The following is a 27,554-nucleotide window of genomic DNA, read 5'->3' as shown; positions in this document are numbered from 1 at the left end:
AGAAATGGATGAAAATACAGCTTTTCCATTACAGAAATACATAAAAAAAAATATTGAAATAGAATATAGGAAAACTGTACAGTACTGACTATATTTCTAATCAAACATATGCAGCATTGGTGAACATAGGAGACTCTATACACCTAAAAAAAAAAAAAAAAAGGCAGATCATTACAGTGAAATATTTAATGAAAGGAAGAAGATTTCTAGAGGAAAGAAATAAAGTTTGGTCTCTTATGACGTTACACGGAGACTAAAATAATCAAAGATTGAACGACACCCACTCAATGACAAATCACAATAGAAATCACACATACTGTGTCCAAGTTTTCTTTTAATCCAACTTATAACTATTGCATAGACATGTTTTGTACTAAAGTCACTGGAAAACACTACATAAATCACGGCTTCCCAGATAAACAGAAAATTTAGTATAATAATGCAGGAAAAAAGCCCTTCATCTTCACTTTACCTCGGAAATACAAAGTTTTAAACTAGAGTTCTAGGAGACAGTTTCTAGACAAAACAAAAAAAACAAAAGGCTTAATAAAAAATATTCATCATCTTGAAATGTGACAACTCCTAAAAAGAAATAACTAATTTCTTGGTCTCTTCTAGGTATATCTCTACAATACAAATTGCAGTTGTTTTTTTTAAAGGAGAGAGCTCGAGAGAATTCTTATCGAAAAGCTAAGTGTTTGGAAATGGCCTTACAGACACGACTTGATCATTCTTCTCTCTCACCTTTCTCAAGAAGAAACTTTGATTGCTTCTTTTCCGAACTAACACTAACACGGCCCAGAGAACAACTACTGATGTAAACAACACCAGGCTTACTAAACTCAAAGAGATGACTCCGTTTACATCAGCTTCACTCGAAATAAAACCATAGACACAAAAATATTAAAAAGAAGAAACGCAAAGATTAAAAAGTCTCGCACAACTTCATCACACGAGACCTGTTTTGGTTGAGCTGAAATGGGTCAGTAACAGGAAGACAGATGTTACGTCTGTGGATTTTCAGCTGGAGCTATCTAATGCCTGTTCTAGATGTTCTTCAACAGCTGTTTTACCCACACCAGCATAGCAGGGATCTGTGGGATACGTATCCAACCTAACTCCCCATACACACCCTGATCCACAGAGCGATGCAGGCCGACTCACATGTAAACCACAAGAAACGCTCTAATACGCCCTTCTAGCCTTCAGGCTTGTCATTTACCCTAGCATTCCTCAACCGCAGCCATCTTTACCCACACCACACCTGCCTCCACCCTGAGGGACCCAGCCCCGGCTAATAACACGTCACTTACATGCAGGAAAGCCACCATCAAGTGCTGCCATAACTAGGATGTAGTTATTTAATAAGAATAAACCTCACTGAAGTATGTCAATCGTATTTATATACATAACTGAATTGAAAGTACACAATTCTCATACAAATAAAAAAATTCTAATAGGTAAAAAAAAAAAAAAAAAAAAAAAAAAAAAAAAAAGTGTTGATTTGCCCCTCTAGATTATAAAAATACTGTAAAAGTAGCTAATGCCATTTCAAACTCTCTATTCACTAAAGTGCTCTCAGATACAACTAACAATATAAAGCGTAAATGCAACAGTCAGCGTACAGTATATGTATCTATACACACGAAACATGAAGCTATTCAGGCCCTGCAGAGCACGAACAAGAAAAAACAAACAAACACTAGTTTCTTTAAAAGAAAAAAAAAGATAAAAGAATTCTCAACGGAAAACGTTGATCTTAAACAAGGGGATAATAAAGTGAAGAACGTGTGTGTGTGTGTGTGTGTCGGGGGGTGATCGATGTCGTCTGGTCTGCTTGGTTTCAGTTGTTGTTGCTGGTGTTGAGAGACGGTAACACTGGTGTTTTCTGAGGTGTGACACTGTGACACAGTCACTGAAGGGGGGTTGGCTCTCAGTATTTGGGTACTTTGGTGTAATCCTCCTGTTGGACACTTTTGCAGAGGCACATGGACAGCATCATCCCTAAAAGCTGAAGTAAGCAGAGAAGACCGTGATCATAATCTGGTTCTCCACTTCTCACACACACACACACACACAAATGCACGTTTCGCAGCTACCAAGCTAAAACAGGGCAGACTCAATACAGTCTTTTATTGTTTTATATAAAGCTGAAAACACTTACTACAAACAAACCTGTAATATTAGTCAAATTTTGGTTATTGATAAAGCTTCATTCCCAGTAAATTGAATACGAATATTTGTTTGATCATTTAAATGAGTTCATTAAATAACAATTTCCTTAACGCAAAAACCATAGCACATATTTACCTCAATCACTGCGATGGCAATGAGGACTCCCAGAATAACTCCATAGTTCCTTAGGAGCCAGTCCTCCACACTTGACACACAACCCTGGACACAGGGAATGGAGAGAGAGGAAAACACGTAAAAAGATATGCAGGGTTTGGAAATGATCCTGAACAGACGGAGCTGTCCAAAGATAACACCAGAAGAGACGAACAGAACAAGCCAAACTCTAACTAGAGGAGAGAGAGTGAGTGAAAGTCTAGAAGCGTCAGTGGTCCAGTTTACAGGAAACATTTTGATTTACAGTAAATTATTCATTCGCTTACTTAAACAATAGGACTGGGTGTATCCTTCAAATATGATACAGTTTTCAAATTAATGAAAGTGTTGGCATTATGGGAAAGGATTCAGCATCGGCCTTTAGTGGCCTGGTATATTGTCCGGTTTATAGACAAATATAAAGGCAAAAAATAAAGTGCTAAATGCTTGAATTTTGGCATGGAGTGAAAGGTCAGCAGGCTGAGAAAAGCTGATATCCAGTTCACAAAGGAAATCCATATGTTGCACTAAAAGCACATGGAAGGAAAGAGAGAATGCAGCGCAGATGGAGAGATGTAACAAACACCAGGTTGCATAAAATATATTTTGAGAAATGTCTCCTTTTTTTTTGTCCATGTAAATCAATGGTCACCAAAATTCTTTGGATAGCCACCCTCACGTCATTCAGAACATGTATGAGTGTTAAGGAATGATGACAGAAACTTCTTATTTGGGTGAACTATGCCTTAATATAGGAATATGCTGTATGTGTGTACCGTAGTGAAGACCGGCCAATCAGCGGACAAAGCTTCACACAGGCCTCTTTCTTTTATATCTGTGCCACTGATGGAATCATTTCTGCAGGAACATGGATATAGAATCTGAGAATTGTTCTTTTGACTCTTTATCAGCAGATTCTCCGTCCAGTTAGACGGTCCAGTCCAACCACAGCACTTCATCTGTGAGAGAGAGGAGGGGAAAGAGCAGGAAAGAATTAGATATTACAGCATTAACAACAACAACAACATCAAAATCACCCGGAAAGAGAAAAAAGCCATGAGAAAAGTCCTAAAAACATAATCATCTGTCATTTCTGAGATGTGCAGCAGATTTTACTGTAAGTTCACTGTAAGAGACTGCGGGAATGATGGAAAAAGTCAGTGAGGGAGGAAATGGCAGACAATAGCTGAAGGAAGAGCTCACCGTTCTCTGGAGGTAGTCCCAGGCGTGCTCCGATGTCTTGTTATGACCGGTGTAGTTCACCAGAACTGTGTTCACAATAGTGGACATCTCGTGTTTCAGCTAAAAATAGACACATGGAGACATGTTAGGATGCATCTGTGAAAAACACACACGGTTATCTGATATTTCAACAACAATCAACATTCTCAATTGAAAACACTACCATTAAAAAGAGTTTGTATTGCAAGACTTCACAATAAGGTTTCAGGTTTCATTAGTTTATTATATTAGATAACAATGAAAAATACTTTTGCAGCATTGGTTCATTTACAGCATTTGTTCCTTGTATTTGATGTAAGTTTCAACATTTACTAGAACAACATTTATTTCTTAAAATTAGTACATGCACTGTGAACTAACATGAACAATTTCATTTATTCTAACATTAAAGATTAATAATCGCTGCTCATTGTTCGTTCATGTTAGCTAAGGCATTATAGAACGTTAAATTAAACTTGATTGTAAAGTGTTACTGACTTTATTTTGCAATATTTTGGGTGTAGCAAAAATATAGCAAAATATAATTTCAATTTAAAATCACTGATTTCTATTTTCATATATAAATGTTTTTAATATTTAAATATTAAGCATATATTTTAATATGTAATTTATCACTGTGATGCCAAAGTTTAATATTTAGCAGCCATTCCTCTAGTCTTCAGTGTCACATGATCTTACAAAAATCATTCTAATATGTTGATTAAGTTTTGCTTCTTAATAATAAACCAGACAATTTTCCAAGATGTTTTGATAAATAGAAAGTTGAGATTTTTTTTAATTTTTTTTATAAATGTTTTTACTGTCACTTTTGATCATTTTAAATGGCTCCTTGCATAAAAGTAAACTCCTTCTGATTGTCATTTAACTGTTTTTTAAATAGTTTGTGCTGGTTTTGTCATTCTTTACATTTCGAAAGCCTTTGAAGAGCAAATCAGTGTTCAACTGAACATTATCTTGAGAACATCCATGAAGTTCATGCATGTGTAGGGGGGCTGCTGAAGTACAGTGCACTAAGGGGGCTCCGGCAAAGATGAACTAAAACAGCAAAACCGCTTATGCACAGTGTGTGTAAGAGACGGTTCTGAATCTCGCCCTGTTCTGGGCATGCCCTGTGGTGAAGCATATAGAGTACTAACTAAACACAGCAAGTTAAGCTGAGCATTAAAAGCATGTGCTTATGGCTGGCGTTACTTAACTAAAACTGGTTTAAGACTGGCTGACCAAGCACAATTGAATTAAAGTCCTGCATTAGTGGATGTATACATCATTCCTAATACTACAGAAAGGCTGATAAGATGAAGTCCAAGTACTGTTGTGTTTTTAAAGTCAACTTTGGTGTGTTTGTGCATTTTAATTTTGTTTTTAAAGAGGTCGCTGTTGTCAACAAGACATAAAACGAGGGCTCTATAATCGCCCACATCAAAGATGGCACCTTTTTTGTTACACACGGAAACATCTCACTTCCACACACACCATCTTGTGCCAAAGATGACTGTTGTGCAATGAGTTCCACTTCCTCCATTTAAATGAGTTAGGAAGTAGTACTGTATATATAGTAAAATAACAGCAGTGAATGCGCAAATCTTCCTTTGGTGAATCCCAGTTTCTACAGCGTGGCCACCTGTTAACTTGCTCTGACACATTTCCTGTTACTACCTAACCCGGTGGGTTTAAACCAAAGGGTTAAAAGATTACAGAACAGTCACAACAGCTGACTAGAAAAAGTGTTGCAAGCTTGTAATGTGTTGCACAAAACATCCTTTTTAAACAAAGCCTTTTTCTGTGATGCAAACAGCAGAAAAAAACACGTTACCATCAAAACACTTCATACTTCTGGGTCATTTAGGAGAAATGTACAAAATATTTACATATAAAAATGTTGCTTTTTTTTTTTTTTAGCTTAGTTACATATACACTAGCTAACAAACAGTAGCTATACAGCAACTATACTGAGGCCATTTAAAATGATAGTTCATCCCAAAAAAGTAAACCGTCATCATTTAATAAATATATACTAGCCTCAGCAGCACACCAACAAACACTCTGGGCGTCCCGAGTTCAAGACCTGCCTCATGGACCTTTCCCGATCCCCCCCATCACTTTACTTTCTGTCAATTAACTGTCCCATAATTATAAAGGCAGGACATAAAATAACAAACATTTCTGAAATATTAATAAGTACTAAAATGATATATAAATAGCACTGAAATATCACCTACCCGGTCTCTCTGGAAGTAGATGAGGACTGCGGCCGTCACCTGTGCGATGAGGATGAGGAGGAGGCAGGTGAAGTACTGTAAACAGATGACAGGAAAAGTCAGTTCACTGACAATTACTGGAAACTCAAATAAAAGTGAAACCTAAAAGACTACTACGTCATAGTTTGATTTAAATATCCTTTAATTGATATCTTATAGTCATTAGAAGTCCAGACAAAAATGTTCATGTGTTTATTAGACATATTAACTGCTCGATTACATAAAGAAAATGAAAAGGGTGACAGCTAGTTAACTTTATTTTCTAAATGGGTCAAACAGTTTAACAAAGACCCTTGCTGACCGCTAAGCTTATCCAGTGATCTAGTGGGTGCTAATATAGCCCCCACTTCTTGCACGGACATCCCCTAAATCTCACTGGCTTATCCCTGTCACTCCAGCTCAGTAAATCCAGCAGCATTAACCTCAGAGAGCCATTTCAAACGAACTCTTTATCATGCTAATGAGGCAGGGTTTTCTGAAGCTCCCTCAGCTGACGCTCTGGGCTTGTTGTGACTGTGATTACTGCAGCGTAGCAGCACCTCTCTGCCTGACAGCTTCTGTAAATGGTCCAGTGCACAATGAAGTTGTGCTAAAAAAAAATTATACAGTGTCAAACCTCAAGCCATTAACACTTATTTTATAAATACTGTGAAAAAATAAATAAATAAACACATAATGCAACACATTTTTCTACAACTGAAAATTTAGATGCAAAATATAATTTACATTAATAGCCTAGAGAACAGAAAGAGCTAGGTTTGATGTAGTCAGCATTTAGGCAAAATAAAACAAAATGATAGGCCAGAGCCCAAAACAATCTGGCTCTGATGTAGTTAGCAGTAACACACACACTATATTATATTATATTATATTATATTATATTATATTATATTATATTATATATATATATATATATATATATATATATATATATATATATATATATAAACAAACTTTAATGCAGTCATTAGTAATAATATATAGAAATATGCAAGTTTCAAGTAGTCTGTAATAATATTATGAAAATAAATAAATATGCGTTATATAATTTTAATAATAATACTCATAAATCACTTACCAATCCAAGCAGGCAGCGGACCTCATAAATGGCACCAATGCAGCCAACGAAGCCCATAAGCATTGACAGAGATCCAATCCCAATCAGGATGTAGGCGCCAACTTTCAGCGTTGTGGATGACTCCTCTGCATGAACAACAAAGACAAAAAGCAATAAATCACACTTTCTGACAATGCCAACTTAAAAAAATGAATTATTTTTATAGAATCCCTTTATAGGATTATTATTTGATCTAACACCACAAACACAACAATTAAAGGGGTCATATGATGTGATCCTTTCTCTCTGGAGTGTTACAAGCTCTTCTAAAGATCTAAAAGATCTGTAAAGTTGCAAAGACTAAAGTCTTAAATCCAAAGAGATATTCTTTATTGAATGTAAGACTGCCACGCCCCCCTAAAACAGCTCGACCATTTCATGAACCTAGGAGAGGAGGTCATTCTGACTTTGCTACAATCTGGCACTTCTGAATGAGCTACGTTTTGTTATTGGTTTAAGAGAGACGGTCACACAGTGGAGTCAGCGGTCTTAACCGTCCATGGCTTGTGTATTGCAAACACTTACGAGCTTCACCACAGTGTCTGCCATGCAACTCTGTTCCCCTTTCGGGCTTGAACTAGTGATGGCCGATTCGTGAACGAATCGTTCAATTTAACCGGTTCTTCTTAGTGAACCGGTTAAACCAGTTCACCGAATCAAACTGAATCGTTTAAAACGGTTCACGTCTCCAATAAGCATTAATCCACAAATTACTTAAACTGTTAACTTTTTTAACGTGACTGACACTCTGAGTCAGAATAAACCAATATCCCGGAGTAATTCATTTACTCAAACAGTACACTGACTGAACTGCTGTGAAGAGAGAACTGAAGATGAACACCGAGCTGAGCCAGATAATGAACGAACATGCCCACTGCTGGAGCGGTTCTCGTTCTCGAGTCAAGAACCGGTTGCTTCGGTTTTCGGATCACCAGTACACTCAACCGAAAATCTTTTCTGTCGGACGCGTCTGAATTGAGAACCGATGAACTGATGATACTGCGCATGCGCGATTCAGCGTGAAGCCAACTGACTCACAGCATGTCTGAACCGAAGTGATTCTTTTGGTGATTGATTCTGATTCTGTACTAATGTTATGAGCGCGGGTATTTCGCTTGGATGAAGGGCTATCTGGCGAAACGTAAGTTCATTTAAAAACAAATACATCGCAATGGATTATGTTTTATTAAGTGGATCATGGTTTCTGCGCTGATGACACCTAATTTATTTACTTTATATCTTCAAGACTTAAATCCTCATATGCACATTATTGCTGTTACTGTATTTCGGTGTTGTTGCAAAATTCAAATGTAAACTTTTCATGATTATGAGGTTTTTAACTGACTAAAGTTATGATTACTGACTTTATATATTTTAATGTTTGATAGACGTGACGCCATTACGTCATCGCCAATGACGTCATTACGTCGAGCGTAAAAGAACCGCTGAACCGTTTTTTTCAACCGGTTTATTGAATCGAACCGTCCGAAAGAACCGGTTCGCGGAAAAGAATCGAACTTCCCATCACTAGCTTGAACTGATGGTAAATCTAAGGACATTATTAACTGTCTTAAGATATATTTTGAAAGATGAAGCTCACGATTATAGAAAGGGGTGTTACATTTCCGACAATGCTTGTGGTGTTCAGCCAATCACAATGCACTGGGTCAGCTGGCCAATCAGAGCAGACAGCGCTTGTCAGAAGGAGGGACTATGTAGAAAATTACGTATTTGAGAGAGGCGGGGCATAAAGGACCTACAATAATGTACAGTATTTGAAAAAGAATGTGTTTTTTGAACATTAAAGAATCTCAACATATTACACGTTACATGTTACACCAACATGTTACACCAAACACACAAAACAATGATCTTTAAAAAAAAAAAAAAAAAAAAAAAAAAAAAGAAACATCATAAGACCCCTTTAAAACCTCACTAGCAAAACAGCCCTAATTTTATATTTAGGAGATGCTGAAAATGAAACCGAGATTGTGATGAAAGGTGAGGGTACATGGCAGATTTTCAGAGCTCATTTCTTTCTCTTCTGCAGCTACAGTCTTGCTTCAGGGCTTGCAGCTCAATTTCAGATGTGTGCAGAGGAAGATGTCACTTTGACATGAAAAATACTGTCCAAAAAAAAAAGGTGTTGGTGTATCAAGTGGAAATAATTACCATGTCAAAGTGCTTCTCTTATCAAAACATCTTATTAATATTTTCAAACAGTATAGCCAAGAAGTATGCCGACTTAATTGTATGTGTCTAATAATAGTTTTTGCAAAGCTTTCAGACAGATAAGACTGAGTAAGACCAAGTTAAAGAACAAACAGACTTTTATCACTTCTATCAGTATTGCAAAACTCAACAAGTCTTCTATAGTTGCTCAGTATATAAATGTGGTTTTAAGATTAGTCATGTGAATTTTTTTGTCATCATGTCAAAGTCTCGTATTAAAGTGGTAGAGCAGCTGGTGCTGAGCTGTGCTGCCTCCATGGGTAATAAGTTGTTTTTGCGATCCTTAGCTTCACACAAATAAGTAGCATTTGAGTAATTAAAGATTTGAAATTAGCAGTCGAGATCAAAAAGTATTGGCTGCACAAAACAGACAATGAGTGCATAAGCCTCCTGCAGTTCACAGCAGAAATGAGTCTGGCTGCTTGTGGTTGTTCTTGAAGATCCTTTAATAGATAAAGACGACAAAAGAAATATGGCTTGTGGCCCTGCAGAACCATCAAGTCCCCAAAACCATGTGATGCTCAAAGAAACCACAGAAAGTAGAGCTGTCAATTTAACATACTGATTTAGTGCAATTTATTATAGATCTTTTTTAAATGTAAGTGTGTGTGTGTGTGTGTGTGTGTGTGTGTATATAGACAGACCGACAGATAGATAGATAGAACCACTCATAAGTAAGATCAGAAAGATTGTTAATGTTTTTAAAGTCTCTTATGCTCATTAAAAACTGTAATATTGTGAAATATTACAATAATGGTATTTTATTTTATTCTAATTTATTCCTTGCAAAGACGAAGTTGCATCGGCTTTTACAACAGTGTTACATGACCCTTGTGAAATCATTCTAATATGCTGAATTATTATCAATGTAGAAAACAGTTTTGCTGCCTAAGAGGACCTCAGACAAGTTATCAGTGACCACAGCTCAGTGGTTAAGAAAAGAGCATTTCACAAAATATTAGACCATATACTTATTATTTTTTTTAATTTACCTGTTAGTGATCTCTTAATTATTTAATATATGTTTAAATAATTATTGTATGCATCAAGCTATCACAGGCACTGTGTAAATGAATATTTCAACAGCAAATATATATATATATATATATATACACAGAGAGATTATTTAAAATAGAAAATAAAAATAGACCTTTAAATGGTTGTGTATATTGTAAAAAAAAAAACAAGTTTCTTTTTTTTATTATTCAGCATATTATGTCATTGAATAATTAAATGTTAGATCTGTCACTCAGAGCCTTTCTTCCAATATTCAGTCCATCAGCACATAAATTAATCCAATTTTAGAAACCAGTTCACAAAACTATGAGGTTATTTTGCCCTGGTACGACCTTAAAAGCAAAACTGTGACATCACGGTTGTGACAGAAAACTATTCTGTTTTAGAAACGGAGAATAATAAATGGTCGGTAGATTACCTCTCAACCCAAGCGAGAATTCAGCGTCACATTTCAAAACATATGCTTCCTGTCTAAACCATTACATCTGTCTGAGGTACATTTCAAATTTCCACAACCTCACTGTGTGTTTGCTCATACAGGAGATTCCACAATGTTCTCAAGGTACTGTTGCAAACACCCCTCTACAGCTGAAAAACTGCAGTCCCAACAACCCCAGCAGTATTTTTTTACTGGAACTATAACCTGTTTTGACCTTTCAAGCACCATTTTTATGCTATGAAAGGTAAATACACCAAAGAATTAAGACATTTTATTTGTCATCTATATTAAAGGGGGGGTGAAATGCTCGTTTTCACTCAATATCCTGTTAATCTTGAGTACCTATAGAGTAGTACTGCATCCTTCATAACTCCAAAAAGTCTTTAGTTTTATTATATTCATAAGAGAAAGATAGTCTGTACCGATTTTTCCCGGAAAAACACGACCGACTGGAGGCATGACGTGTGGGCGGAGCTAAAGAATCAGAGGCTGAAACTGAACGAGAGCAGCATCAGCAACGACTCACTCCGAGCGGGGCTTGCACCCGGGTCTCCGGCAGGGGAGGCGGACGCACTAACAAGGAGGCAGAGATATTTGAAGCAGTTTTACTCACCGCCTGCGGTTCCAACACATGATCGTGACCCTTTTTCGTTGGGATTGCATCATCCTTAAGAAATAAACAATACGCAAATCCGTAGTCAAACTGGGCCTTGTTTGTAAAACAAGCATCTTCGAAATGCAGGGAACAAACAAAAACACTTGCACAACTGCGTCGATGCTCTGTAAAAATAAACTCCATCCACTGGTCCCTTAATGCTGTTTTTTTTTTTGGTAATCTGTGCAGGGTTGTCTTGCCCTGGCAACCAAAAACACACTTCTTTTGTGACTTTCGCGACACTCTCGCTCTGATCAGTGAAATGTCTGTGCTGCTCAGCCTCGCTATATATAAGGGAGCGCGCGCTCTTCCGGCAGAAGTGCCCTAGGACCCATATAAGGAAATTCCGCTCCATCTAACGTCACACAGAGCCATACTCGAAAAAAACTTTCCGAAACTTGTGACAAACCGGTAGGAGTATTTTGGAAACAAAAATACTCCTTCAAATGTACAACTTAATTTTTGAAACTTTGTCCATGTTTAGTATGGGAATCCTACTCTTTAACAGTGTAAAAAACTCAGTATGCATGAATTGGCATTTCACCCCCCCTTTAAAGATCAAGTACTTGTTTCTTGTTTCTTGCATTTAGATTTAACTTTAGAACTGCATATGTTTGGACATATCAGCCTCCAAACAACCAAACACTGATTCATGTCATAACATGTTCTGGTTTTATAACTGTTCAGTTGTATAACTCTTCTGCACAAATGAAAGTGCCATTTGAAACGGAAGTAAAACCTTTATGTAAAGAATAGGGATGAGATCATAATCTGGAAAATGGGAAAACTCATAAGACGTCATGCATTTTATATCCATGCAGTTGTGTGGAAAAACAACCTGGGAGGAAGGGAAGAAAATACAGCTGAGCAGAGAACACAACTTCCCGTTATTTTCGAGCTCAGTAGGGCCCTAAACCACAGACTAACAAAGTCAACAAACAAACTCTTTGTGCAGCGCAGTGTGGGAGCGACCATGACAGGACCCTTAGAGTAAAACACGGGACTACTTGACCTTGTGCTACTGTATCAAAAAGGCAAGGGCAAAGTTGAGGGTCTCCAAGTATGAGGACATCCTAAGATATTCCCTGCTTTCTCTAGAGGAAACAGCAGCATCAGCAGATTTTTTTTTTTAAATATCAATGTTTTTAAAATGGTCATGATAACAGATTCCACCGCTGCGATATCTGGAGACGCTGGAGTAGATAAACTATATATGAAGTAAAATATGTAAAATATGAGGTGGGATGAAAGAGGAAAGAATGGCGCTGGGACTAGCTTGGCAAACCATTTCAGAGCTGGTGAACTTCACATAAATACTCCCTTGCAGTAATTTAACCCAGCATGTGCTGTATATAGACTTCTTGAGTGAGGGAAATGGTTTGGTGGCTTGGGCTTATGAAAATAATTGAGTTTCAGGACTATTTTCAAACACTGGACTTCAGTCTTCAGTAATGGTGTAAAAGAGACTTTTTGTGATAACTTTTCAGTCTTACAAAAAATATATATATTTTTTTGGAAGCACTCTACCGGAGCACACCATGCCCAAACTGGAGCTGACAGGTAAGACTGGTCTACATATCTTCAACAATTATCCTTATAAATATATTAATAAATTATACTACAATAAACTACTGTGAAACACGCAGTCTCTTGTTATTATTGCCTCTACGATCATTACAAGTCCCAGAAACCAGTCAACGCACAATATGCACAGCCTCTGTGTAACATTCTCAAAGTTCTTGATATTCAGTCCCTGTGACATAAACCATACCCATTTAGTCAATGAACACTTTAAACACATTGCTTCCTTCCCCACAGCCACAACACAAACAGCCAGATATTAAGCGGGTGCTTTGGTGATGACGTCATCTTCCTGATCGTTATCACAACTGTAAATTATCTCTTAAATTTCCATCTTGTTTGGACTTGTTTGTTCATCTAGACTCAAAGCAGCTTGCTAGGAACTGTATTTCTTCATGGAAGTTTAACGTTTAATGAGCGAATAAAATATTTCAACCCAAAATAAATATCATTTATCTAATTATTTACTCATCTCACAACAACATTTTCCTGCTTATTACTCCGCTCTTTGCCAAATAAGTAAATAATTATCCTTTACTTACCCACAAACCAGTGTGACTTTCTTTTTTAGAATGGGAGTAAATTATGAAAATTGCCATTTGTGGGCCAACTATCCCTTTAAAAAGGTGTAATGTTTAGTTCAGTGCCAAATCTGTGCTAAAATAATTAAATAATAAATCAAGAGGATTTACGCTGGTTTCTCCAGCCTCGTTTTCCTGTTCCTCTCTCTTTCAGCATGCAGTCTACGTGGCTTCGGCGGTCCAGACAGAGGCAGTATTGGTACGAGTTCAATTCTCCATAAATCATGTACAGTTAATCTCTGTTTGACTTCTGTATCTCATTCATTTAACATTTCTCTCCTCACTTATTTTGCTTTCGCTCTCGGTTTAAACCCTCTCTGGTTTACTTAACATCTGTGCGAGTGCATGTGTGCATGTATAAACACAGAGAGTGCTGCATAGGAGGGGGTTTGTGGAAAACTTGGTTAAATGGCAAAAAAATGAAAGATCCCCACGCCAAACACACAAATAGCAGCTGCATTCACTGTGCATTCCAGCGTACGTCGAATAAACACCGGTACGAACTCAAGAGGATGGAAAAACATGTAATCAGCACCATATTGCTCTGACTCTCTGATAACGGTTAACGGTCTTCCAAACCACAATTAGTTTGGAGTTAGTAAGAATTTTGAATGTTTTTGAAAGAAGTATCTTATGCTCACCAAGGCTGCATTTATTTGATCAAACATATAGTCAGAACAGTAATATTGTGAAATATTATTACAAATTATACTATTTTCTATTTTATTACATTTTAAAATGTAATGCATTTCTGTGAGTGATGGTAAATACACACACACACACATACATGTATATAAATATTTACACACATATACACACACAGAGACAGAGACATTTTTTCGGGATTACTGCGGGTCGCCCACAAAATCTCTATTAATCACGGGATTGGGACGGGACAGGGAAAAATGTCGGCGGGAGTGGGTGGGACCGGGAATACACTTTGATCCACAACTTTATACACAAATATAGCCTACTTTTTATATAAATAAACTATAAACTAGGGGTGTGTGCGATATGACGATTTTTGACCGTGGACGATAAAAATGTCTCCAAGATCTGCTCTTGAAGAAATATCGTAGTGTCGTGCTCCAGCGCATTCTTTCAGGTGCAGTTCTGGTGTCTCCGTCATACACTGAACAACACCAGATGCATTCACAGCTGGGTTAACTCAGCCCTTGAGTTACTCTCTCATTTACATGTGCTTTTAAAATGTTTGATTCGCACGCTGCTCTTACCTGCGCTCCACCACCGCTCCATCACGAGTACAATTGGATCTCTCCGATTCAGAAGGTTATAATGACGACAGTAACCAAGCAGAGAGTTAAAGGCTAGTTCTCAAGGAGTCTGTCTGTTCATTTTACTGAATATATTCGGGTTGAAGTATGATTTAAACAGATTCAGCACATTCATACACAGTCGCTTTCGCATTAATGCATTCAAACAAATGTAATCTTACAGTGCTACTTCATCTGTATCTGATTTTGAATTAGCAGAAATTCATAAGAAATTCATCGATCTGTAGATAAAATTATATATATATATATATATATATATATATATATACATATATATAAAAGAAAAAAAATAATGTTTAAATTCAGGTAAACCTGTACTAAATCTTTCCATTTCTGACCAGTGGCAGCCTGGAGATGGTAACCTGATTTAATAAGACATACTCTCAGGGACACCATTACATACATCAGAACAGGAAATTAGGTTGGTGTTTTTGTACTTACGCAAAACCGTGATGAAACTTTGGTTATCCAGGATGACCCATAGTCCAAAGCCCATGATTACAGCTCCAAAGATCTGCAGGGCAAAAGAAACAGGCATGAACCAACATAAAGGACATGTGGCTTGTGTGTTTGTCACCTGCTTGACCCTTTTGGTTCCTCAGAACTGACCTTAGTTTAAACTGTGACTGGACTGTGGATAAGAGCACTGTGCTGCAGCCATTAACATACTCTAGATAACTGCTAAAGAGAGACAGGAACTCTCCACTGAACGGAGTTCTCATGCACTCCAGACCCAAAGTTTTATTCTAATAGGTCCAAGCTGTTCTCTAAATGAACTGGATCAGAGAAGTTGAATTTTCTCTTGTCAGTTCCCGTATATCATTCTGACATCTGTGGCTTGTCCTCTATACCAATATCAGAGGGAAGTAGTAAAGCAGCAGGCTGCTGTACAATTAAAGGGTCTTCAGAAGGAAAAATCAGAGACAGTCACACAAATGCTTTTCATTAGCCTTTGATCCTTTATATCAGAGACACAACAGGTCAAGTTGAAGGTTTCCAAAGAAATGCAACAGAGAGCAAGTCTACTTCCTTACTAAGTGTGAACAATTTCCGAACAGGGATTTCCTACATACACCTCCATCACAGTGCTGGGTATTTTGGTTTTTGCCTAATAATAATGCAAATACATGTACGATGGCATGACAAAATGGTTTTTAAAAAGTAAAATAAAATGTTAATATAATATACTTAATGTTGTTAATATACTCTACTAATAATTATATTAAATAATGTATTTTAATAATTTGTATTTTTATTAACATGTCCACATATTCCATGCCCAATAGGGAAATGTGGCAAAAGTTGAATGAAATTAAATGAAATATGTATAGGAGTTCAACTCATTAAGTGAATTATTAAGTGGTTTACTAACCTTTGGTTCTAAAAGCTTAGCTAGCTCATATTCACTGTTGAGCCTCTTGTTACTTATGCATAAATACAGTTATAGTATTAGAAACATGCCTAAATAAATAAACATTTTACAGGAAAACTTAGTTTTCTTTCCATTTTTTACAACAGCAGCATTTTATTTACAAGCACAGAGGTCAAAAACTTTTTACATAAAAACATTTTCTTCTAGACTTTCCAAAAGGCTCCGTTTTCACTTATCCTAAATCTCCTTTTTAACACAGTATATGTATATATATATTCTTTCATTTTTATTTACCATGCTGTCATACTCAACGTATTTTATAGGAAATTAATAATGACACCATTGTAATTGTTTGTGTGATTATTTGCTTATAGAAGATTGTGACGGACCCAATCATCACTGCTGCATAGTTGCATTTGTCCAGTTGCCAAATATGTTACTGTGGTGATTACTTCCATTTCAGGCGCTATGACATTTCTGTGCAGTGTTGGAAATACAAACATGATTCCTGCACAATCTAATGTGTAGTGACTTGTTAACTCACTCTCATGCATTGTGTGCAACACATTTCTTCTCCCTCTTCATGCTTCATCCATTTTCTCCACTGCTAAAGAAACTTTTAAGCCTCTTAAAAGTCCTCGTCCATACTCCTAACAATTTTGGACCTTTAGACGTCTTTTAAGGGTTGCTTTCTGAATAACTTTTTTCTTCACTAGGATCTTTTCTTCAATTTTAAGAAGAAACACCCACATTTCTAAGAATTTTCTACGAATTCAGTTACTAGGAGCAACTGTTAGCACTAAGATTTTTCATGGATACGAGCCCAGAGCTAATGACAGGAAGCCACATTGCTACTGTGCTGAACTCAAGGCCATTGTTTGCACTGAGACATGGAATAAAGGTGTAGGAGTGTGTACACTTACAAAGAAGAGGAGGTTGAACAAGAACAGGAAGTACTTGGTGGCGGCAATGCATCCTTTCCCCATGATTGGTGCTCTGTAAATAAGAGAAGAAATGTCATCAAAACTCTGAGAGACATGAAGAACAACGCCAAAGCTGATGGAGAAATCTCAGAACAACTGACATGGAGCAGGTCAAGTTTTGGACATGACAACAATAACTAAAGAGTTTCTCTCAACACATTGCTAAAAACAGTCCGCAGGTGATAATGTGTAAGCTCTCGCTGAAACAAAGTGGAAAAAACCTGCTCTATAAAACACAGCGGTTACTTAATCTGGCCTGGTTGATTAGTTTCAGTTCCATTAATTAATGATATTAATACCACTGCAAAAAAAGTTTCATTTTTTTTAGGGTTTCCAGTTAAGTTCCAGTGTAATGTCAAACTTTTTGTAACGACTAGAAAGTTTAAAGAACAGCATCTTTAATGATCAATTTAATGTATCCTTCCTAAATTAAGGCATTAATTAAAATAAAGACAAAAAAATCTTACTGAGCCCAATTTTTTTGAACAGTGCAGTATTGTCTTACAGTCTTGTCCTGAGCAATGTGCAATGTAATCCAAATGAGCAAAACATTGCAGTATTTACTTGTTTGTGTCAAATGGAAGACACGTGTAAATCATGTAAATCTGTAATTAATACTGGTGTGCCAGCTCAAAGCAAATATGATCAATATGACTCATGACTTTAATTGAGGGAGTCATCAAATGGGCAGTTGGTCTCCGCTCATTAAGCATTAGGTAACATTACTGGCAACATTATCTAAGTATTCTATTCATTTTATTCCTTTGTGGTTAATTACACAAGGACATTTTTAAATGAGATTTTGTGAAATACTTTATGATGTCGGACCTTTAAAACGGTCTTTCTGGTGAGACTCCCTGAAGATATTACTCAAATATCTTATTTCAGTAAAAAGCAGTAAACTCTTAGTCATAAATAGGTTTATCAATTTCTGAAACGGAAAAGAAAAAAAGGAAATATTAAAACATTTCAAAGATTTGATTCTGCAATTTTGCTACGGTGATGTTTCACTCAAAAATGAAAACTTAATTTTTTGCCATCAGTTACTCAACCTCATGTCGTTCCAAACTGGTGTAAGTTTCTTTATTATGTTGAACACAAAAGAAGATATTTTGAAGAATTTGGAAGAACCAATCAGTTGTTGGTCCCCATAGGGAAATAAATACTATGGAAGTCAATGGGGTCCTTCAGCTGTTTGATTACCAGCATTTTTCTAAATATCTTTTTTCATGTTCAACAGAAGAAAGAAACTCATGCAGTTTTGGAACCTGACTTACACCAGTCCCTTGAAGTAATCTTGACTCAATTAAATTGCTCTTAAAATATTGGCACACTCTTTAAAATCCTCTGTGAACATTTAATGAAGACACTAGGAAAAACAATTAACCATGACACCTCCATTTCTCGCTGAGAATTAGAAATAAACTTTTTGGTTCTTACATGCACACGCACACGCGCACGCGCACACACACACACACACACACACAAGTATGGAGTAATATGCAATATATCAGGATATGAAGTCAGAGAGTCACAGAGCCAAGCTTACTTGGCGTCATCTTTTAAAAAGTAAAAAGAAAGTACTCCAGGGAGCTATAAACCAGACTCTCAACTTTTCTGTGCTGAATGCAGCCTTTTCTGTATTTTATTCATTTACAAAGGGGAGTTCAGAGAAATAACAACATGGCCAATGCATTTCCTCTCTTTCCACTGTAAGCATGTTCACAGCTATGACAAAAATAGTATATGACACGGGATTGGACTTTTCTCTTATTCTTCAACATTCAGCAGTTTAGCCTGATAAAACAAGCATAAATATGGAAGGGGAAGTACAAATGGCAGTAAAGTTTCATCAGGTGTCAAGAGGATTTGGTTTTCTATTCAGCAGTTTCAACGAGTCTAATAAAGAATAATGCAGCAGCCATCAGCCACAACAGCCTAAATACATGAACAAACACACACTTTGGCTTGTATGGAAGCATATGGGTAGCAATATTCAATTTGGAATGTAATACACAAAAGGACAATGAAATATGTAAAATGACAATGCATTTCTGCATTTACATTTACATTTTCCAATACATTTGTGCAACGTTTGGTGCAAAATGAAAATGAAAATTAAATTACATCATTTTCTTTTGAAAGTTTTTTATACACTAGTTTTAATATGTAAAATGAATACTAATTTTAATGCTTTATAAGTTGCTAAATTAAAATGAAAATGTATTACAGAAATGATTAGATGTGTATAACATGTTCAAGCAAAAACTGTGGCAAAATTATCATTAAAATGCTATTTTTCTTAATTGTAACTTCACTGTTATGCAAGGAGAGATAACTATTTGCACTGTATTTATCAGTGGGACAATATATTCATACAATACTATAACCTAAAAATAATTCGCAAGTCACAGCAGCACAAATTATGTGCCCAGCTACATCTGATTCAAATATTATGCTAATTAACAGTGAGCGGTGGTTTCAGACATTACAGTGCTTCACTCGCACTGACTCTTATTCTGTCTGAAAGAATGAAAAGACCGAGCTGAAAGTGGAGCGATTCGACCAATCAGATGAAAGCAGCATTTCAGCTTCGCCCACCAGAGCGAATGAAACATTGAAGCCATAAACTGAAATGATTAAAACGTAAACGTACAACCGTCTTGTCCATGTTTTCTCACTTGAATCCTCTCGAATCTTGAGTCTCTTGATCTTCTGCAAGCCCCGCCTTGTTCACGCAGTGATTGACGTGGCAGAAGGAGGCGGAGACCGAGATCGGCTCGGAATGCATTTTCAGTGTGCACATTGAATTTTGCTACATTCATTGCGGGACTTTGAATGCAATCGTAAGTGTCTTGACTGTGAGTGTTGATGCAATTAAGAAAAATAGCATTTTAATGATAATTTTGCCAGTTTTTGCTTGAACATGTTATACACATCTAATCATTTCTGTAATACATTTTCATTTTAATTTTGCAACTTATAAAGCATTAAAACTAATTATTAAAACTAGTGTATGAAATGGAAAATGAAAATTATGTAATTTCATTTTCATTTTGCCCCAAACGTTGAACAAATGTATTGGAAAATGTAAATGTAAATACAGAAATGCATTGCCATTTTACATATTGCATTGTCATTTTGCATATTACATTCCAAATTGAATATTGCTACCCAAATGCTTCCATAGGCTTGTGTGAATGTGTTGATGGGGTAGTTGGGGTTGCAGGAAGTAGTGTTGCCATCTGGAAGCTGAAGTAGCGTTATCTCTGTTCTTTACTAATCTCTACAGTCGCTGTCAGCTGGACTGTAACTCAACTGTGCAGATGTCACCCATTCTCTGGTCAATCACAACATCCCCTCCATAATACAATGATGGCATGCTGCCCCATTCCATACAATGGACAAAGCCGTCCTATCCTAGGCTTTTTAGCACAACACAAAGGAGCATCTGAACACACCCAAGCAAGCTTTACACTGCTGATGTTAGATACTTCCTATAGATCACATGATCAGCAATTTAATCCAGGATAATCACTTTAGACTTCCCCCAGCAAGTGTTCTTTGACTATTATTTATTTGACAAAGAACTTCACAGTACTTCAGCATGCTTTTTACACATGTATAGGGTGTTAAACATACACAAAAATTATTAAAATGTTTTGTTGGTATGTTGTCAATCAATCCATCAGTGCAGTAATGTTGAATTTTGAACAGTCGGTGCTTAAATATCCATCTAAAAGTTTAATTTCAATATCCTTATATGATTTTTTAATAAAAATAAATATAGACAATTCAAATATGTAAAAAAGAAAAACCTTAATGACCCCAAACTTTTAAATGGTAGTACATCTATTTTAGCAGTTGATATCAAATTACACTTGAGTTCAATTGGCTTTGTTAAAGAAATTAGTAGCATACATGATGTTATAACAGACTAAATATTAAATAAATGCCCTTTAATATGCTTGATTTAAATATCACAAGTAAACAAGGATTTCCTGCACACGCCTACATCAATTAATATGGCAAATACATATAAAAAAAAACAAAATACAGAAAAAAAAAAAAATATATATAATATATATATTATATATAAAAAAAAATTCTGTATTTTGTATTTCCGTATTTTATCATACATTATTGGGACCTCGGTGCATCACATTAATAGTACTTACAGTAATTATAGTAGTATTTATAGTACACAACATAATTCAAAAAGTTGGACACTGAAGACAAAATAACTACAGAGGAAACTATATTTGTTTATTAAATTATGGTGTGAGTGAACTCTTTTTATGCTCTCACTGCAGCATGTGATCTCTCTCAGCAACTGTTATTTAGATTTTTTTGTACTATCATTAGTTTGTTTCTAGTATGAGAGCCAGTGATTTACATGTCTGGAACACGTGCTTGACAGAAAACATAAAAAAGGTGCAGCAAAATTACTGATGCTGTCTTCAGGGAAAGGAGGAAGCAGAGCCTTTAATTAACCAGATAAAAACATTAAATGCTATTATCATAAAATCTTTAGATTGAAGGCCTAGAGCACGCCTAACACGGAGGAGTTTTAAGTTATCCCTCCTTACATTCTTAAGTTCAAATGTCATCCATAAAAATAAAAAAAGTCATTACTACAACACACACTACAACTACAACATTACTAAGTCAGGCTTCTTGAGTTAGTAATTTAGACTGATCAAAAATAACCAAATTATGGGCCAAGTAATAATTCACCGCTTCCAACACTATTTTTGCATAACCCTATGATTTTCCCACCAGCCAACATCTTTTATACTCCCAGGGCATTCCTATGGCAACCATAATTGAGACAGCGTCAATGCTCCATTTTGGGAGGTGGGGGGCTGCAGTCTCACGCCCCAGTCACCCATGAGTCTCCCCCCTCACCCCTCCACCAAGAAGAAGGTCAAGCCATAGCTAAATGAGAGCTGGGTCTTCAACAGCCACATCACAAGCATTACAATCACAGGGGGAAACAATTATCTACTATACTGTACCATCAGGCTAAATTTTCTGTGCTATATTTGTCAACTCGTGTTGGTTAGCATCCATTGTCTACAAAAAAAAAAAAAAAAAAAAAGTTTCCCTCTCACCATTTCAGGGATTGGAGAGTATGCTCAAAGTTTTTCCCCTCTGTATTGCTGCACTTTTAATTGTATTGCCCGTTTACAAAGAATCACTTTTTTTTTTCACTTTGGACAAATCATGTACATTTATCATATTGCATTAAGTGAAATAAGTTATCTAAAGCATCACATGCAACCTCTGCCTGACAGAAATGCTCTTTATGTGTGTGTGAAGGGCTTTGACACTTGAACACTTTCACTGGTAATTAGGTTGCAGACTAGGGCCGGTCCGAACATCATTTTTTTAAATTCAAAGCTTCAATAGTAATCAACACCGAATATTCGAAGCTTCAGAGGGAGAGGCTTAACACATTCTTGTTATGAGCTTCTCCTCCTTCTATTCAGAGAATGGAAGATTTTGTTTACTAACATAACGTACACACATACTAAAGCGCAGACGCCGCTCGCTGTGTTTTCAGCTGCAGCTGCTCTGAGAATCACTGCATTAGCATTTAACCATTTCATTTGAGAGGAAACTACTGTCATACACAGCAGTTCCTCACAGCAGCCCATCAAAATAAAAGTATAGTTTAACATTAAGAAACGTCAGAATATATTACAATTTAGCAGTCATAAGACTTAATGCTACTACTGCTAATGCGGATTAATAAATCTTTATTTTTAAAAGAAGAAAATCACATTTGTTTTCTTTTTTAATTCTAACAGTAAACCTCTGTTGTACACCACTTTGTTTGCCAAAAAATAAAAGGGTTTAATTTACATTTGATTAGGATAAATTAAATGAATGTTTTATGCCATTATCTTATTACCAGAAAAAAATAAGAACATCTTATAGGGCTTATTATCATTCAAAAAAGACCCTATACAAAAAAAAGAAAAAAAAAAAGAATAGGTTTAAAATACAAATCTGTGGTTCTTAATTTTTTATTAATTCACAATTATGTAATCTGATGTTTACTGTAATTGTTTTTAGAAATATCAATAGTATTTGTATTAAAACTATATTCACTGAATGTAATAAAAAAATAATAATAACAATAATAAAATTGAATCGAATCAAATCAAATCAAGAGCTTGAGATTTGAAATCGAATTGAATCGGGACATGTGAATCAATACCCAGCCCTATTGGCCAATAGCAATGCACTGGGTCAGCTGGCCAATCAGAGCAGACTGCGCTTGTCACAAGAAGGGATTTTGTAGAGAATGATGCGTTTGAGAGAGGAGGGGCATTTAGGACCCACAATAGTGTACAGTATTCAAAAAATAATGTGTTTTTTGATCATTAAAGCACGTCAACATTTTCTGTTACACCAAATACACCAAATAATGATCTTAAAAAAAAAATGCATCATATGACCCCTTTTAAACATTACATCATAACACTAGGGTTTCCCAAACAAGGCTTAATGTAAGAACTAAGAACTGTAGTGGGTTTGCAGGTTGATAAAAAGCTAATAATTCATTAAATAAATAAAAAATATCAAATAAATGTACCCCTTTAAACAGAAATATGTACACGGTTTGTAAATGTGTCGGAGAGTGTCGTTCAGAAACCAAAAAACTTTGTGTAAACACAACCCAGTAGGTGCAATGGAACGGGGGATCAGTCAAACTCCGGTTAGAGACAGGCAATCGAAAAAAAGTGTGAAAACACCGTAAAATGATTGCTCTGTTAGTGCAGTTCATTTAAATTGATCATGAACACTGCTGTCTGAACCTTGGTGCAAACCAAGTGGAAAGATCTCAGTGTGTGACGGAGGAATTCCTGGCACTATTTTTACTCCTTTACACATTATATAAGCTCTTTGTGACTTATAAGCTGGTAAAAATACAATACCACCTTATGTACACACATACAACGAGCTTATTTAGCCCAGCACATAACAGTTTTGGATGTTTGGAAGGATTGCAAAATATATTCCATAATTGCTGCCCAATCACGGACCAGTTGCATTAATTTAGCTACTATTGCTAAGACTGTGTCGTAAGAACTAGTCTGACCAACAAGCTCTCAGCCAAGTGGTAATGAGTCTTATTTTTCAGACCAAACTACTTTTTATGTAACTGACTTACAAAAGTTATCACTACTCCTAAAGAAGAAGAAAAAAATCAGAGGACTAACTTGTAAGACTAGTCTAAGCCTATATGCAGGTTGTGACCTTTTGTTTCGTATCTTTAGGTTAGTTGTTGAAAATTACAGTGTGAATGCTAAATGAACCAGGACTCTATCATTTTCTTTTTTGATCTGTACCAAAAGAACCGGCCTACAAGATTGAACACACCCTAAATGAGTCCTGCATACGTCACCAGAGAAAAGACTGATTAAATGTTAAAAAATATTTATCAATAAATAAATGACTTACAAATGAAACATTAGCACAGATTGATTTTTCGAGGATAAAATCTAGAACATGGATTTAGAGAATAGATATGAAGAATTTTCGTTTCATGTCAGCTTTAAACACCTTCTATATAAATATGAAGCAGAACATTTGTTTATTGAAAAAAAAACATCAAATGCAGTGTGTACTGATATATGAAAGCTAAGTAACAACAAGGAATGCTGTTGCACATTAAATCTTTTTTTTTTTTTTAGAAAGCAGCCAAACCTAAATTTTCCTTTGGAAAAAGAACTGCCTATTAAGTTTCCGCTGCAGGCCTGTCTTGGCAAAGCAGCTCTTAAACACATAGTGGCATCCCATTTTTAGCTGGCTCCAAGGAGTTTTCCAGCTAGGAAAAGTCAGAGTAAAATAAGGGGAACATCTGTATCCTGGCCCTCTCTCTCTCTCTGTGGGCTCATTCCAGTCAAGAGACACGTCCTGGGAGGTCTGCCAGCCCTTAACCTTTTATAGACCTGAAGAAGCATCCACTGCTTAGCCCCAACTCAGTTCTGACCTATTTCCACATCTGTGCTTTCATTACAGACCGATGTGCAGTCCTGACAGCAGAGCAGTGACCCTCATATCCTAGAATGTGTTTACTAAATTGTTTTTCGTTCAGGTCAAGTATAGTACCGTGGCAGAACAACTATTTGAATCTTGCTAAACAGGTTTCCTAAAATCAATATGTTTATAGCTAATTACCTGAATAAAAACACATCCTGTTTAATGGCAGGACACATTTAACTATATCATCTCCTTACGTTTTGAGATTTGTCACCACTAGGGCTACTGGTTCATTCTAGACTTGCTGGGACTTTGGAAGTTGGGAATTATGATGCAAGGTGCATTCAAGTCAGCTCGATGCAAGATAGCGATAAACCTTTTCTACCAAAAATTCAGCATGAATTTAAAACGGTTTCTACAAAATGATGAAGAAAGACTATGTTTTTGTTCAATTTACACTACCATTCAAATGTTTGGGATCAGAGGGACTTGTAATGTTTTTTTTTTAAAAGTAAGTCTCTTCTACTCATCAAGACTGCATTAATTGGATCAAAAATACAGAAAGAAAAAAATGTAATCTTGCAAAATGTTATTACAATACACAATAATTGATTTTATTGTAATATCCTTTAAAATGTTATTTATTTCTGTGATAAAAAGCTGAATTTCCTTTTTTTTCAGCTATAACTCTAGTATAAAATATGCTGATTTGTTATTAAAATTATCAAATGTTGGCAACACTTGTGCTACCAAATTGTTTTGGTTTTTTTGGAAACTGTGATACTTTTTTCAGGATTTTTTTGATGAATAAAAAGAACAGTATTTATTCAAAATATAAATATTTGCTATTACTTTTTGTCAATTTAACACATCCTTGCTGAATAAAAGTTGTAATTTTATTTAAAAAAAAAAAAATTGAATGACCGCAAATTTCTGAATGGTGCATATAGTTATAAAATATTTTTATTTTAAATAGATGCTCTTCTTTTTAACTTTTTATTCATCAAAGAATCCTGAAAAAAAAAGTTTCACAGGTTCCAAAAATGATAAAACAGCACAAAAATTTCCAGCACTGATAATAAATCATCTTATTACAATGATTTCTGAAGGATCATGTGACACTGAAGACTGGAGTAATGATGCTGAAAATTCGTTGAATCATAATTTCATTAAATTGGATTTTAATTATTTTTTTTACTTCATAATTGCACAATATTACATTTGTTCCTGTATTTTTTATCAAATAAATGCAGCCTTGATGAGCATAAGAAACTCCTGAGTAAAAAAATAAAAGCAATATATAAATTGTAGTACAACACTTACATTTTATAGATGCAATTTAGTATTACTGTAAATTGGGGAAAATAACGTAATCTGTTAACGTAATCCAGATTACATGTAATCAATTACTATATTATCCAGCTTTGTATAAATTATTTTCCATATACTTTTACTGAATTCCATTCCATGACATATCGAAATCACAATGTTAAAGTTCCCTCATATTTACAGGTGTCCCAGGACCGTGGGAACACTCAAAGCTAATACAAAGAGTCGCGCCTACACTCCACGCGACTGTTAACAATTACAATGCTGCTTTTTTAAAAGCCACGAGCCACTCCCGCTGTTCACGGCATCAACGCAGACAACTTGTTGATCAACACGGGCTTCCGAGTTTCTACACAAGCCTGATCAACATTAAAACTAACGTTAGTTAAACCACAGCTGCGATGCATTGACCGGAGGAGGGTTAAATCGCGTCAAATTCAGCTGTTTGTGATTGTTCACGGGAACGCAGTGAGAACGGCACCAGCTGCCAGTGCCACATCAGCGAACATTTTAAACTATATACAAAGAACAAAAACACACTTAAAGTACAACATAACTAGTTTACTATGGTAGAAAACGCGATACAAAGCTACTCTAGACCTCGTTTACTAGTAAGTTTAGTTTACTGCCACTAACGTTACTTCAGGCTAGCAGACAGTCAAATCACTTTTAATAGCTTCTGTAACCTACTAACATCTTAGATACAAGTGAAAATAATGTACCTCTTTTGTGTCGAGTCGTAAGGAAGATCCCGTTGAGCTGCTGTCAGTGAGTTCGTTGTCGCGCTAGAAAGACTGAACAAACAGACTAGAGGAGCAGCAGAAGCACCCTCTTTAACCCTTTACTGCCCCGCCCGGCTGAACCCACACAGTCTGGGCTGAACACAGTTAACATGGTGACTAGAGTTTCCGCCAAACTCAGACCAATGCCATAACCGCTAGTTATTGTCCATGCTGTAAAATCATTTATACATTAAAAGGATATCCTTCAAAGATTGTTTTCAGGATGGGTCTGTCAGTTAAATTACATATTTTTATGACAGAAGGGAAAAATGCCATGTTTCCTCCCTTTTTATTGTCTTGATTTTCCGAAGAAAGTCAATATACCACATCCTAAAACATGTATTGGAT

General features: G+C 36.0%; 2 protein-coding genes across 3 annotated transcripts in view; one reads left to right on the top strand and one right to left on the bottom strand.

The window, feature by feature from the left end:
- The window catches only part of LOC127977209 (homeobox protein aristaless-like 4), a 539,817-nt gene that overhangs the window by 120,316 nt on the left and 391,947 nt on the right, over nt 1–27,554 (top strand). The window lies entirely within an intron of this gene.
- cd82b (CD82 molecule b) lies at nt 315–27,303 on the bottom strand. The gene is made up of 9 exons (XM_052581941.1): nt 27,147–27,303; nt 17,041–17,113; nt 15,187–15,259; nt 6,907–7,031; nt 5,790–5,864; nt 3,532–3,630; nt 3,105–3,287; nt 2,311–2,394; nt 315–2,011 (listed from the first exon to the last, which is right to left on the bottom strand). Exons 2-9 carry the CDS (start codon nt 17,101–17,103, stop codon nt 1,934–1,936), a joined length of 780 nt encoding a protein of 259 aa, XP_052437901.1. The 5' UTR covers nt 17,104–17,113; nt 27,147–27,303; the 3' UTR covers nt 315–1,933.

Source organism: Carassius gibelio, chromosome B18 (genome assembly GCF_023724105.1).
Source record: "Carassius gibelio isolate Cgi1373 ecotype wild population from Czech Republic chromosome B18, carGib1.2-hapl.c, whole genome shotgun sequence".
Taxonomy (NCBI): Eukaryota; Metazoa; Chordata; class Actinopteri; order Cypriniformes; family Cyprinidae; genus Carassius; species Carassius gibelio.
Note: the sequence above shows the minus strand (reverse complement) of the source record. Positions and strands in the feature narration are given on the sequence as shown.

What these genes read in the sequence shown, in the direction of transcription:
- cd82b (XM_052581941.1), bottom strand. Translation starts at nt 17,103, where the DNA reads ATGGGGAAAGGATGCATTGCCGCCACCAAGTACTTCCTGTTCTTGTTC. An exon ending in TGTTCAACCTCCTCTTCTTT is followed by an intron (nt 15,260 to 17,040) that starts GTAAGTGTACAC and finishes TTTGCCCTGCAG; the next exon opens with ATCTTTGGAGCTGTAATCAT. An exon ending in TTGCCATCGCAGTGATTGAG is followed by an intron (nt 2,012 to 2,310) that starts GTAAATATGTGC and finishes TGCTTACTTCAG; the next exon opens with CTTTTAGGGATGATGCTGTC.